We start from the raw sequence: 15,459 nt of genomic DNA on the forward strand, positions 1-15,459 counted from the left end.
AAAAATAACATTATGAAATTATTAAAAGTAATATTGTGAAATTATTACAATTTAAAATAACTGTTTTCCATGTTAATATATTTTAAAATGTAATTGATTTTAAATGTAATTAATGTGATGGCAAAGCTAAATTTTCAGCATCTATTAGTCATGACAGTCACATGATCCTTAAAAAATCATTCTAATATGCTGATTTGAGCATAACATTTCATTAATTTCTTCTTATTATCAATGTTGAAAACAGTTGTTCTGCTTAAATATATACTGTATATTAGTGCTGTCAAATGATTAATCGCATTCAAAATAAAAGTTTTTGTTTACATAATATGTGTGTGTACTGTGTATATTTATTATGTATATATAAATACACACACATGCATGTTTATATTTAAGAAAAATATGTTATGTTTATATAGTAAATATATTTATAAATAATATAAATTATGTGAATATACATATATGCATGTAAGCCCGCTGCTCAACATTCAAATCTTTGGCAGTGTTTGCTGTAGCAGTAGCAGCGCACTTCAGAAACCCTCCACCTTCCCCAGCTCCACCTGTATAGATCTGCTACGGGGTAATCATGTATGCTATGGGGCTCTTTATGCTATATGTACAGCAGCAATATTCCTCGCATGCTCACAGCAGCATGTTGTGGATGTATTGGCAGTAGCAAATCTCAGTACTTGCTCTGCCGCAGCAGCAGTGTAGCAGATCTATTCCGCCAAGACCTAATACATTAATATTGTAATGTATATTACCATGCAAATCACTCCGAGAGTTGTCATGACAGAAATATATATATATATATATATAATATTTTTGTCACAATTTACTGACTTTACTGTCGATTTTGATCAATTAAATGCATCCTTGATGAAGAAAAGTATTAATTTATTTTTTAAATGAATCTGAATTCTCTTTTTTTTAATGAAGCTTATGTACTTACATTTTTTTAATCATAATGAATATAAAGAACGTACAATAACAAAAATATTTTAATGTAAATAAAATAAAATATTTATTTCCTTCATATATGTCAGGAAGCCAATTTATTAATATCTTTCTTTCTTTTTTTGTTAATATAATGAAATATAAATTGAATATTTTTGACGTGGCTCTAACATGTGGGTTTAACATTTGTTCTGTTTTAGCTGACAGTCTCACTCTGACAGATATAATTCTGGCCTACAAGCAGAGCTGTGAAAAGCACCACGTGAAACCAAACCCAAAGGCTCTTGATCAATTAAAGGTACAGTGGAGTAGCATGCATTAATACACACAGCACTTCTCACGCTTTGATTTCTTGCTAAAATTAGGTTATTTGTGCAGAAGATTTGGTTTGAAATAGCTATGTGTAATGAACATTATTTGGTGAAAATAACTTTGAAATTAAGGAAAGAAAGAGGATGAAAAGAAAAATAAACACATTTTAATCCCTCTTAGGGAGCAGGTTAATTAGCCAACCACGTTTTATTGAACTAAAAAAGCAAGACAATAACAAACAGGTAAATGAAAGGAAATGAGAAGCGCGCACACACAAATACACACACTCACACGTGAGCATGCATGCATAATTCAAGCTCTGCACTTACTTATTTTACTTTGACCAGCAACGGTAAGAGCTTCGGTTTCTCTTCTGCATAAATTTACGATTAGATCAAGGAGAATTATTTGTAGAAAATTAGGACTTCGCAGTGCTTACATTAAACACACTCTCGGCATTATCTCCACGCCGCTAATGAACCCCACTGCATTTGAAAGGAATGTAGGTGGTCCCCCTAAAAGGGTGAAATATGTATGGTTAAGCAGAAGCTAAAAGGAAGGATATTTAGTTGAGGACTGCGTGTGAATGTCTAATAAGAGAATGATAAATGAAATGTGCTGCTTAAAGAGCATATTTATCAAATTAGGTGTTTTTTCCCAGGCAGGATCGTCCCTAGAGGATGACTGCTGAAAACTATTTAAAGCTTTTATTGCACCCGTGGGCTTTATCTTTTCTTTGATTTTTTTTAAAGTGGGCAAAACAGTGTTGCGTTTGGTTACATCTTCACAGAAGTGGTAAACAAACAAAAGGCCTGTATGAAGGACCCCGGGCCCCCTTAGTTCAACACTGGTTAAATGCTTAAAGGAATAGCTCACCCCCAAAAAATAGCTGAAAATTTACTACCGAGACGTAGATGAGTTTGTTTCTTCATCACAACAGATTTGGAGAAATTTAGCATTACATCACTTGCTCACCACTGAATCCTCTGCAGTGAATGGGTGCCAAATAGCTTGTAAAAACATCATAATAATTCACATCTCCAGTCCATCAATTAACATCTTGTGAAAAGCAGCTACAAATCCATCATTAAGGTGTTTTAAACATCCATTGCTTCCGGCTAAAATACATCCTTGATTCATAGTGTTTTCTCCAGTGAAAAAGTTGACTTGTCTGAATCAGGAGAGAAATATGCACAGAACAAGCACTGTTTACAAGTGAAAACAGTCCTAAACAGTTCTCAACAAATATTTTGGTGGATTTTGATGTGAAAGGACAACAGGGGATGAACTTTTCACTGAAAGAAGCAACGCTGTGTATTATGGGCTGTGTATTTTAACCACAAACAATGCATTAAAATGCATTAATAATGGATTTGTTTCTTCCAAACATGCAGCATTTTAACTTTATAAGACGTTAACTGATGACTGGAGTCGTATGGATTACTTGTGGATTATTGTGATTTTTTTTTTATCAGCTGTTTGGACTCTCTTTCTGACGGCACCCATTCACTGCAGAGGATCCATTGGAGAGCAAGTGATGTCTTGCTAAATTTCTCCAAATCTGTTTCGACAAAGAAACAAACACATCTTGGATGGCCTTAAGGTGAGTACATTTTCAGCAAATTTGTATTTTTGGGTGAACTATTCCTTTAAAGTATTATTATTATTTTCATTCACATTATTCTTTGTTTAGCGCTGTACGCTTGGTCTAGAAGTTTCTTGTTCAAAGTTTTTTGTGTCCACTCCGTTTCAGAACACACAGAAAATTCTTGATATAAGTTACTATCCCAGGGGCTTGTAAATGAGTAACGTTTGTTGAAGTGTCACCGCCACTGAAGTGTAAATCCTGTCGGAGGTGGTGGCAATTGTAGAATCAGAAAATAACAAAGAGAAAAGACAGAAGCGCCCCATACAGTATGAGTGCTCGCCTCAGAAGCCGAGGAAGCATCATCAAACGATTCAGCATTTCACATCTCCCTGCAGGATAAGGCGTAGATTTTGTGAGAAGTTTGTATTTCAGACTGAACCATCCTCCCATTAGAGCGAATATCACTTGCTCACCAATGAATCCTCTGCAGTGAATGGGTGCCAAATAGCTTGTAACAACATCATAATAATTCACATCTCCAGTCCATCAATTAACATCTTGTGAAAAGCAGCTACAAATCCATCATTAAGGTGTTTTAAACATCCATTGCTTCCGGCTAAAATACATCCTTGATTCATAGTGTTTTCTCCAGTGAAAAAGTTGACTTGTCTGAATCAGGAGAGAAATATGCACAGAACAAGCACTGTTTACAAGTGAAAACAGTCCTAAACAGTTCTCAACAAATATTTTGGTGGATTTTGATGTGAAAGGACAACAGGGGATGAACTTTTCACTGAAAGAAGCAACGCTGTGTATTATGGGCTGTGTATTTTAACCACAAACAATGCATTAAAATGCATTAATAATGGATTTGTTTCTTCCAAACATGCAGCATTTTAACTTTATAAGACGTTAACTGATGACTGGATTCGTATGGATTACTTGTGGATTATTGTGATTTTTTTTTTATCAGCTGTTTGGACTCTCTTTCTGACGGCACCCATTCACTGCAGAGGATCCATTGGAGAGCAAGTGATGTCTTGCTAAATTTCTCCAAATCTGTTTCGACAAAGAAACAAACACATCTTGGATGGCCTTAAGGTGAGTACATTTTCAGCAAATTTGTATTTTTGGGTGAACTATTCCTTTAAAGTATTATTATTATTTTCATTCACATTATTCTTTGTTTAGCGCTGTACGCTTGGTCTAGAAGTTTCTTGTTCAAAGTTTTTTGTGTCCACTCCGTTTCAGAACACACAGAAAATTCTTGATATAAGTTACTATCCCAGGGGCTTGTAAATGAGTAACGTTTGTTGAAGTGTCACCGCCACTGAAGTGTAAATCCTGTCGGAGGTGGTGGCAATTGTAGAATCAGAAAATAACAAAGAGAAAAGACAGAAGCGCCCCATACAGTATGAGTGCTCGCCTCAGAAGCCGAGGAAGCATCATCAAACGATTCAGCATTTCACATCTCCCTGCAGGATAAGGCGTAGATTTTGTGAGAAGTTTGTATTTCAGACTGAACCATCCTCCCATTAGAGCGAATGCAGCGCTGCAGAGCTCCCCGAAAACATCCTTGCTCCCAGCCTGACTCTGTCGAGCTGCTTAGCTGTGAGCGCAGAACATTCATCAGAAAGCCACAGAGTGTCTGAAGTGAAATAACTGTCCTCCCCCCAATACGGAGTGGAATTTCACAATCTCTCACATCTAAACACCGTAGAGTATAAATAACTTTCCCACTTTTAATCTTTAATGTCCACCGCACCCTCCAGACTGTGAGGATTCGCATTGATTTCTTTCTTTAATGCACGAAATAGGCATGTTTATTTCCTTGCCAGCCGTCTGGAGATGCAACGCTGCAGTCACCATCCATGTAGCCAATCATGTTGTTTTTGAGGCTAGTTATTTATCATTTTCTATGACAAGCACCAAATTGTTCTATTAAATGTCTTTTTTTTTTCCCCGGCTCTGGTGCTGATGAAGAGGCAGGGAGACAGTGTAACCATTTTAAACCTAAAAAAATTGTGTACATTTTCATTTTGTTAATGATAAATTAAGTTATTAATTTTGTCTATGCTCTTTCTAGACACTGCAGGTTTAATTGCTAATTGTTAACTGGGAATGAATATATTTGCATATTAATTAGATCCCAATTTACATTTTTAATTTGCTGCCTTCAAAGGGTGTGAGATAAAAGGTCGTGTTATTTTAAATAATTTATCCTTTATTGCAGAAAAGATGCTGAAAGGAAAATGTGCGGCTGATTTTAATCCCTGAGAGCTTTTACTGTATAAAATGTTTCGAAATCATTTTTTCAACTAATTAAATGAGGAAAAAAGGAGAAATATATGCTCTCAAACAGTTGCTAATACAAAGCCACCCAGACTGCAGAGCGCTGGAGTGGGTCTCCAGGAGTCTTTGAGTGAAGAATTGGAAATGCACTTGAGATGCCGTCTGTGGAAGTCAAGTTTATAAGCTGTGTCCCATTCTGCCTGGAAGAAGTAAAGCTCTTTTTATCACTTCATTTTGTCCTCTCCCTCCTGACACATCAATGCATTTTGTACTTTGTCATTTCATTTTCCTCAATACACAGCACAGAACATTGCTTAGCAGCGAAGGGCTTCAGAAGTTTCCACATTTATTAAGATGGAAAACATCAAACAAAGAAAGAGAGGTACAAAACCATGGCCTTAAGTCAGCCTTGTCGAGACTTTTCTTTTCGGAATAAAATTAAACCGTGAGAGTGTTCGTTCGCACATTGCGATGCTTAATTTGTTTTGCTCTAAACGCAAAATCCCATATGACGTCCTGTTCGTGTTTACAGCAGGTTGACTGAGGGACTTCATCAGTCCGTTGCCTGATAGATGCTAACTGCCATCTGCTAGCTACAGTCTAGCGGCTAGATTGCCAGATTGAGCTCAAATGATCTGCGCTGTGACGTACTTGAAATCAACATAAACTGTTTGGTGTCACTTTCAAACGTTGATGATTACGTTTCGTTTGAGGTATATTAGTGACGGTACAATTACAAGATTCACAAAATACGTTGTGATACCTTTCATATTATACGCAATAAAGTGAACTCTGTGATATATAGAATTGGGACCTAAATGTAATTTTTAATTAGAGACCATTGCGATGAGCATTTTGAAACTTTTATGTCCTTTTAAACAACTTGAAAAATGACTTATTTTACTTATGTATTTTGAAATATTCAATATTGGCGAATATTGAAACCATGAGTACAGAAATCTCTTGAATTTGATATGTCTTTCTCTTTTTCATACAGCAAATTACTTGTGTTACTGACAGAGCCAGGTGTTTTGACCTGTCAGGTAAGTTCAGTAATTCACTATTTATTATTTTTGCTATCCCCCTTGAACAGCATTATTGGTTTTTCAAAGCTAAACACCACCAGAAAAATCCCCCAGCGCTATCATTTCACCTGAGACACTCATCCCTTCATCCATCCAGGTATTCCAGCTTTATTCATCTTTTCCATCAGCATGTATTTGGCATCACTAGTCTGACCTGCTGTAAACGCTCTACTGCACAATCCTAAAACAAACAGAAAATCTTTCAAATTCATAGACACAACTCTGGGAGGAGATGCACACCAACCGTGGCAACATAATGGAAGGTTCAAACATGCATTTTAGCAATCAGATGTTTTGTTTATCTTTCCTTCAGTTGTAAAACTCGGGTAATTTGCCCTTTTGTGCTGCGCTAAAATGTGGAATCACGTATAAGTGTGTTTGTTTTAAGAATCTATGGAAATTATGGGGCCATAAGAACATGTAGCCATAACTGGTTTCATTCACTCAGAATTGTAAACAAAACTCAAGAAATTTAAAACACTGCCCCAAAATTATTTCCTTTTATATGGAACAAGATATGGAAGAAATGAGCATTCACACACAGTGACTTTGTCTCTACCAATAGTTTAAGTCTAAGGTAAAGTCCAAGATTAATAGTGTTGCCCCAAACTTGCGTCACTGGTTCAGAGAATGTTATTAAAGGTTTTAGACAATGTTTAACTATAGATACATTGAAATTAAATAGTGAATGAGTTTAAAGTTAGCTTCATCTATAAAAAAAAAAAAATAGCTCATTAAAATTAGGGCTGCAAAACGATTAATCGTGATTAATCACATTCCAAATGAAAGTTTATGTTTACATAGCCTACTACATGTGTGTGTACTGTGTACATGCATGTGTGTGTATTTATATATACATAATAAATATACATAGTACACACTTTTTGAATGTGATAATCGCGATTAATCGTTTTGCAGCCCTAATTAAAATATACAAAGCAACTGGATTGGCAAGAAGACGAACACTGCAAGAATATTACATTTAGTAGATGCTTTTATCCAAAGCGACTTACAAATGAGAACAAAAGAGCAACAATATGTAAGTGCAAATGACAAGTCTCGGTTAGCCTAAAACACACACACACACACACACACACACACACGATAGAATAGAAAAAAAAGAAAAAAAAAAAAAGCTAGTGTTAGGTTTGTTTATTTAAAAACAAACAAAAAAAAAAAAAGATAAATAGATAAAGTAGAATTAAAATAGAATAGAAAGTGCTAGAGTTAGAGGGTCAAATAAAGATGGAACAGATGTGTTTTTAGTCGTTTCTTGAAGATGGCTAAGGACTCAGCTGCTCGGATTGAGTTGGGCAGGTCATTCCACCAGGAGAGGGCACATGGTGAAAAAGTCTGCGAAAGTGATTGTGCCTCTGAGATTGCAAAATAATGCATCGTTCACTTGAAGAACGCAAGCTTCTAGAGGGCACATACTGTAACTCTGAAGTAATGAATTTACGTGTCACGGTTGCACTACTGAGTGGAGTGCGGAGCAAGGAACTGAGGGAGACGAGGAGTACATCAATCCAGAGAATTTTAATAGATCAAGGAAACATGGAAAACTCAAGTAGCACATGTAGACATGGACAATACCGGACGCTGAACTACTTCTTTCAGGTTTAATGGCGGTTGGCGGATGCTGAACTAAAAACAAGGAACACCATTTAAACACGACAAGACGAGGGGATGAGACACACCTGCGATCAATGGAAATAAACGGGGAACACCTGGAATTAAATGAACATAATCAGGACAGGAACAGGAAACTAACCAAATATGGGCAAGGAGGGCACATGGGGAGCAAAACACACACAAAACACGGAACAAAGTCTGACATGATTCCCCCCTCCATAACATCCAACGGGGAGGGGGGTGTGGGTGCTCTGGAGGCCTCTAGGAACAGGGTTAACGGACGAAAGGCCTCCAGGGCTTCACCCGTTCCTGGACCCATGGGGGATCTGGTTGTTCGGGGCGCCATGGCGGATCAGGCAGTTCGGGCGCCATGGCGGAGCAGGGAACTCAGGCGGCCATGGCAGATCAGGGGACTCGTGGAGCCATGGCGGATCTGGGAGCCCAGGAGGCCACGGTGGAGCAGGTAGTTCAGGAGGCCATGGCAAAGCAGCCTCCGATGCCGTGAGGGGATCCGGAGCCCTCCCTGGGCTAGACTTGGGGATTGGGAAGCACGTATGAGGAGCTGGCACTGGAGCAAACTCAGGGGCTGGAGCAGACACTGGAGTGAGCTCTGGGGCTGGAGCCGACACTGGAGCGAGCTCTGGGGCTAGGATGAAAGCAGAGAACGGCCCTTTTCTCTTCATCCTCCTCGGGTTACGGGGGAACTGGGCAGCCGGCGGGCTTGTCTTTGAGGTGACCGGCGGGCTTGACAACAGCGCAGCCGGCAGGCCTATCTTCTGAGCGGCCAGCGGACTTCAATTCTGAGCTGCTGGTGGGCTTGTCTTTGGAGCCGCTGCCAGCGGGCTAGAGTGAGCGGCGGACATGACAACAGCGCGGCCGGCGAGCTTATTTGTTGAGAGGCCGGTCGTCACGGTTGCACTACTGAGTGGAGTGCAGAGCAAGGAACGGAGGGAGACGAGGAGTACATCAATCCAGAGAATTTTAATATATCAAGGAAACACGGAAAACTCACGTAGCACATGTAGACAAGGACAATACCGGACGCTGAACTAAAAACAGGGAACACTATTTAAACACATGACAAGACGAGGGGATGACGAGACACACCTGGGATCAATGGAAATAAACGGAGAACACCTGGAATTAAATCAACATAATCAGGACAGGAACAGGAAACTAACCAAATATGGGCAAGGAGGAGCAAAACACACACAAAGCACGGAACAAAATCTGACACAGAGCCAGTGGTGGTTTTGTAGGCAAACATTAATGCCTACTGTATATTACATAATAATATTCATAATGAAGTCCTCTAGGTAATCTTGACTGCAGTGGATAAGTGAAATGCAAGATGAAGGCAGTTGTGCTTGAATAAAAATGCGGAGGACGAGTCCTATTTTACAAGGTGGTGATTTTGTACAATGTGATTTGTATAGAAACGTATGAAAAAGAACGTAGGGAAAAAAAATAAGCAAGAAGGTGCATTAAAAACATCAAAATCAGAGTACAGAAACTAATGAGACTGTACGAATTTGTACAAATTAGTCACAATTCACCAAAACGTATAATAGTTACGAACTTCCACAAAAGTGTGTTGACCAATTTCAGTTACTGAAATATAGCTTTGTCATGGATGACGGCGAATATGAGAAAATATCTTTCTGCTGAATATTGTGATTGACCAATCAGAATCACATATTTTAGAGTCCTGTTACAAGTTTTGCCTATTGTTCTACTGTAGACCAAAACAGATTTGTTACGTCTCTGATTTTTATATTTACAGTATGTATTTTAAACAGTTATGTATGTGTATTTTAAGCTGCTTAGCAGTAGTAGTCCCGTTATCCCTGAAGTGTGGTTTAAGCAAACCGCATGTACTTTTTAGAGCTACCACACTTTGATAAGATCAGAATTTTGACGAGCCTGTTAATTGAAATGTACATGCAGATGCTGAAGGGCATTAGTTTGGGATTAAACTGCTGTCCCTTTGATGACGGAATCAGCGCTTATTGATACCAGCAGAAGTGAGCTTGAAGTGCGGGTCAGCATGTTCTGGCTTCCTGCGCCCTGTCACACACTGATGCCATCTAACTCCAAGTCTCAGTGTCATTATCTGCACATGGCAGAGGGGATTAGAAAAATTGGATTTCTGATCCCCCCTTCCTATGGTACAGTTAAGTGATTATTGTTAAAATAAAATTACAAATGATTATGCTAATGATGAATAAATTATTATCTCCCCAACATGCAGCTCTGAGCGATCTGGCTTCTTCCCGACCAGGAAGATAAGAGTTTATGAGGGGAAGGGGGCCTTTGCAACGCGTGTCTAATATAGACGGACTGCTGTGGCCATCAAAGTATTTCTCAGGGCTTTGTTTAAAAGTAATCTGTTCCTGCATAATCAGAAGCTCTTTGATTGTCTCCTCCGTTGAAGGGAGGGGATCAGACGTGATCGTGTTATGTGTGTTAGTGTCTAATATGCCTCACTATGGAGGGGCAGAGATTGTGTAGTGTAGGTCTTGGTTTGGTGTTAGTTTATCCAGAAATTTGTCACAGCAAATGTGCTTGGTAGAGAGAGGGTCACCCAAAGTGTAAATAGTGGTATCTCCATTTTGATTGCTTTTCCAGGTGAGCGGTTAGATTATTGCTCCTGCGAATCTCTTGAAGAGAACCTGAAATCAGTGCAATTTGATTTTATCAGTCTGCAGGGGGCTGAGCTTGAGGAAAATGTAAGTATATGAACATTTGCATTTAAGGCTGTTTTCAAACTTGGTTCAATTGCTGGGTCACATGTCAATTTTCAAATTGTACTTATTTTGGGTAAAGTTTTACGAACTGCAGTACAATTGCGTACTACCACCTTGACAAAAAATAAATATGTACATAAAATAGGCTAATAATAATAAATATATTATTGAATTATATTTTATTTAATATACTGTATTACAATATAGCAATGCAAGTAATGACTTGGTTCGATGATCCAATGGACCCTTTTCCCTTTCTAGCCGGCACATGACTGACCTTCAATGTTGAAATATGGTTGAAATAAGGTCAGTTCTTGTTTCAACGCTGAAAAACAATGTTTAATTTAATACATTAAATATACACTTTGTTTCCAACCCCACTGTTATTGAACTGTAAAGTGAAAATATTGTATGTGATTTGTTTTGTATTCAGTTTTCAGTTAAAGATATTTCACAATATCAAAGTTGATATTTTATAAGTACTTATTTTTGGTGTTTTTGTTTTTATTTATACAGGACAGTACAAAAAGCGCACAAGTGCGAGAGAGAGGAGGGGATGGCATCAGAAAGGACTTAGAGCTGGGACACTTTCAAGGATCACCCGAAGCACAACCACGCAATATGCACAAGGCTGTTGGTTCTAACATTTTATCAGAATTTGAAGAAAAATTTCTTCTTAAAATATTAAATTCATTTCATTCAAGGCAGGGTTTTTCCTGCATAAAGAATTTCAAGGCTACTCTCTCTGTCAAATTTAGTGCCGCCTCTGGCTGTCGACAAAAATCAAGACAGGTGGTCACATGCTCCTATACCCCTTTGCCACCGACACGGTTTCTGTTGCAGGTTCCATTCTCAAACTGTTCAACACATTTTCACTGCACAAATGTACAAATTTCTTGTAATGAGATACATTAGTAAAACTTGTTTCACAGAAACTATAGTTTTCCACCAAAATAAAAGATCAAATGGTTTCAGTCAAAAAAGTATTAGGGTTTCTCTTGCAAGTGCAGCGCAAAATATGCATGTTATTGTACAAAAACTTTGAGTCTTTAAATATTGTATTTGGATTGTTTTTTTGTTTTTTTGTTTTTTTATTGGTTTTTAACAATACATCCAAGCACAAACACTGCAAGCTAAAGTTTAGAGATTATTTTCATCTGTTTTATACAGTATGTTTCCAAAATAAAACTGCTGTTTCACAATTTTGAGCATGTGGTAGTTTATTGAAGTTGATTGTAAAAGCCATTGCTGCCAGTTCTACAGGTTTTTAACAATACATCCAAGCACAAACACTGCAAACTAAAGTTTAAGATTATTTTCATGTGTTTTATACAGTATGTTTCCAAAATAAAACTGTTGTTTTACAATATTGAGCACGTGGTAGTTTATTAAGTTGTTTGTAAAGCCATTGCTGCCAGTCATTTGATTTTTAACCTTTATGTATGTACAGTCTTGATCTAAATGCAAACTAGGTTCTAATTGAACGTACAGTTGTGTATTCACCCATGTTGAAAGTACGAACGTCGCGTTATCAATGTCGATTAAATTTGCAAAATCAACACCTAATTCAACGTTAATCCAACGTCTACAGAACGACCTTAATTCACCCATGCTGAAGGTAAGACAGTGAAACAACGTCGCAATTTCAACGGTGAAACAACGTCACAATATCAACATTTATCCAATGTGCAAAATCGAAACATAATCAAACGTTGATTCAACTATGGTACCCGACGTTGATTCACCGGTGAATCAACATTGAAATGCAGGCTGGGTTTTTTCCCCTTTTTTTGTTCTCAAAAGCGGAAGATGTCATAGTTGTGTAAACCTATATAGTGAATGGAAACTTTCTCAAAAAAAAATGTCATTTGCCCCAATAGCAAAAGAAGAAGAAAAGATATAAACAAAAGACTTTCCAAAAGAGGGAAAAAAATTATTGCATTTGTCAAAAGACAATATGTAAAATTTGCCCTCACTTCCTCAGTCTTTGTATGAGAAACATCTATTAAAAAATAATATTAAAAAAATAATTACAGTGCCATGAATGTACAGTATTATTATTTATTTATTTATACATTGAAAATAACTATACTTTGCTATATTTACAATGTCAATAACTGTGTTAGTGGAAAGGGTCCAATTGGTAATCTCTGAGTTTGGAGTAATTTGATCATGACTAATAGGCTAGTCTTATTGCGTTAAACAGGAAGCCGTGTTTTCTTACCATTATTTCGCGGTAGACGATCCTCCTTCCTCAACACACTAAAACTCGGACTTAACACAGGGTAAATTGGAACTTTCGCCCTGGCGCTGTTGATTCATCAGCGGTCGCATTGAATCCATAGCAAAGATTTGCCCTACGCCGAACTGCCGCATTCCCGCCAAAAAAATACAAAATAATTGCCGTCATGCTCGTGTCCGCTCCTAAAACGCTGTACAAAAATATTTATTTTGTCAGAGTTCTGTTTACTTGTTGATATTGATTCATTTTCTCTTATAAGGGAGCATAATCTTGCTGAAGAATGCTGTGCATGTAAATGGATTCGGTCACTTTGTGATTCACAGATGTATTCATGAACAAAACAGTTAACAGTTTGTATCTTTAATGCATTTTAAGCTGATTCAGCTTTAAAAAATTATATTTACTTTAACGCACATTGTAGGCTACCTCTTGGCAACTTGACATTTTGTCTTAAAAGTAAATGAATTCAACTAAAAAATCTATGCAAACAGCTGCCTTCATTGTTTTAAGTTCTATAACACGCCTCATGTTTTAAATGTGTCATCAAGTGTGAACCGATACCTCACAGTGGCATTCAGATTGAATTGGAAGCAATGAATTACCATGCATCAAAGATGAAAATGTCCGCACTGCTGAATAAAGCCACATTCACACGTTGATTTTAATGGACATCATTATAGTCCTCATAAAACTCCTGACAATATGTGTTCATTTAACAACAGCTCTAGATGAAAGACGGCATCACCTCGTGGTGATGAGGACTTCAATGGTAAAAACCAAAGGCACGCTCTCAGGCAGTATTATACGAGATCAATCAAAATCTCCCAAGAAAGGGAGAGAAGAAAAAAATCTGGACACTTTTGAAGTGGTGGACTAAAGGATGAAACTCCGGAATGGCCTGCAGATCTTTGGGAACCTCCCGTCAGAATTGTTTTCCGATTTTGACGTTTCTGCTTCTGTAGACAGGGTGGGTTTTTGATGAGAGAGGGTGAGACAGAGAGGCCAGTCCGCAGCGAGGGCAAAACCAGGCCTCTGAGTCTGTCTCTCTCTCTCTGATGGTTTGCTGTCTGGTCTCTTCAGAGTGGATGCCTGTGGAGGCTGGATGCTTGCAACATGCCTATGGTGGAGTACGCCGTGCAGGCCTTGTCAAAAGCCCTTCTCACCAGCAGGCTGACAGTGCTACATCTTGAAAACACCTGCCTGAGCGGCAAACCACTCTTCACACTTGGTATGCCCAGCACACACCATCCACTTGAAGTGCATGCGATCTAAGAATGGAAGAAAGTTTGGGTGCTAGCGGCCTGAGAATATGACCCTGTGCTGTGAAATGCAAATGATGCTAACAGGTGCATTGTGGGAAATGGGGTCAACTGTATTACTTAAAGAAATATTCAGTGGAAAATTCAGTGAATGGGTGCTATCAGAATGAGAATTGTGACAATCGGACAAACGACTGATAAAAACGTCACAATAATCCACAGGTAATCCGACTCCAGTCCATCAATTAGCCTAATATCTTGTGAAGTGAAAAGCTGTATTCGTCGTTAAGCTGTTTTTACTTTAAACCTTCACTTCTGGCCAAAATATGAGTGCATAATTCATAATAATACTTTCTCCATTGAAAAATTCCATCCACTGTTGTCCTCTTATGTATAATATATTGTCATAGTTGTTTGGAACTGTCTTGGACTCTTTCACTTGTAAAAGTTGACTGATCTGTGCATATTTCTCTCCTGATTCAGACCAGATGACTTTTTAGAAAGCAATATTATGGATCATTGACTTGCATTTTAGCTGGAAGCAACAGTTTGAAATTACGTCTTGATGGATTGGTTTCTTACAAACACACAGCTGTTCATTGTTAAATTAATTGTTAATTTTTAAATTGTTAAGCTGTTAATTGTTAAATTGTTAAATGTTAATTGATGGACTGGAGTGGTGTGGATTACTTGTGGATTATTGTGCTGTTTTTATCAGCTGTTTGGACTCTCATTCTGATGGCACCCATTCACTGCAGAGGATTCATTGGTGAGCAGGGGCAAGTTCAAGCTCAAACCGGTGTGCACCGCTTTGCTACGGTTTCCGGGTTGAACGACATGTTTCCTGGAAACGGTGTGCAACGGGGTTTGAGATACGTTTTCTCTTGTTTGGTGGGTGTGTCAAAAATGTCAGCCCAATCAGCAGCAGCATGTATATAAACCACGCAGTATTAAAGAGGCAGCTCGCACAATGTAATTAACATCAAAATAAATTTACAAGAGCAAGTATATTGTTTGCACATGTTTATTTACATTAAAGGCAAAATAACTGAAATAATAAGAGCACATGTATAGATCTGGAACTTCTTTAAGTCTGTCTAAATATCATTTAGTAATTGCAATGTCTTCTGGTCCATATCCTTTCCTTAGGAAGGTGTGCTAGACACTGATTAACCCCTTAACTGTCAAAGATCGGCGACGGCCCCAGATTATTGTTGTTTCAATTTAACAGCACGTTAAAACATCACACTCTTACTTGATCTGGAAAAACTGTGCATCAGTAGAAATATTAAAGACTCTAGCTTTGATATTTGACCACTGTTTTGATAAAACATTGTTGCAGTGACAG

The 15,459-nt window shown here is 38.0% G+C and overlaps 1 protein-coding gene across 1 annotated transcript in view; it reads left to right on the top strand.

Moving 5' to 3' along the window:
• The first annotated feature begins 8,233 nt into the window (after positions 1-8,233).
• The window catches only part of LOC107750870 (protein phosphatase 1 regulatory subunit 37-like), a 37,428-nt gene continuing 30,202 nt past the window's right edge, over positions 8,234-15,459 (top strand). The window contains exons 1-2 of the mRNA XM_016566436.1: positions 8,234-8,326; positions 13,933-14,080. Coding sequence (XP_016421922.1) covers positions 8,234-8,326; positions 13,933-14,080 — 241 coding nt within the window. The remainder of the gene's footprint in view (positions 8,327-13,932; positions 14,081-15,459) is intronic.

Source organism: Sinocyclocheilus rhinocerous, unplaced genomic scaffold (genome assembly GCF_001515625.1).
Source record: "Sinocyclocheilus rhinocerous isolate Xijiao unplaced genomic scaffold, SAMN03320098_v1.1 scaffold392, whole genome shotgun sequence".
NCBI lineage: Eukaryota > Metazoa > Chordata > Actinopteri > Cypriniformes > Cyprinidae > Sinocyclocheilus > Sinocyclocheilus rhinocerous.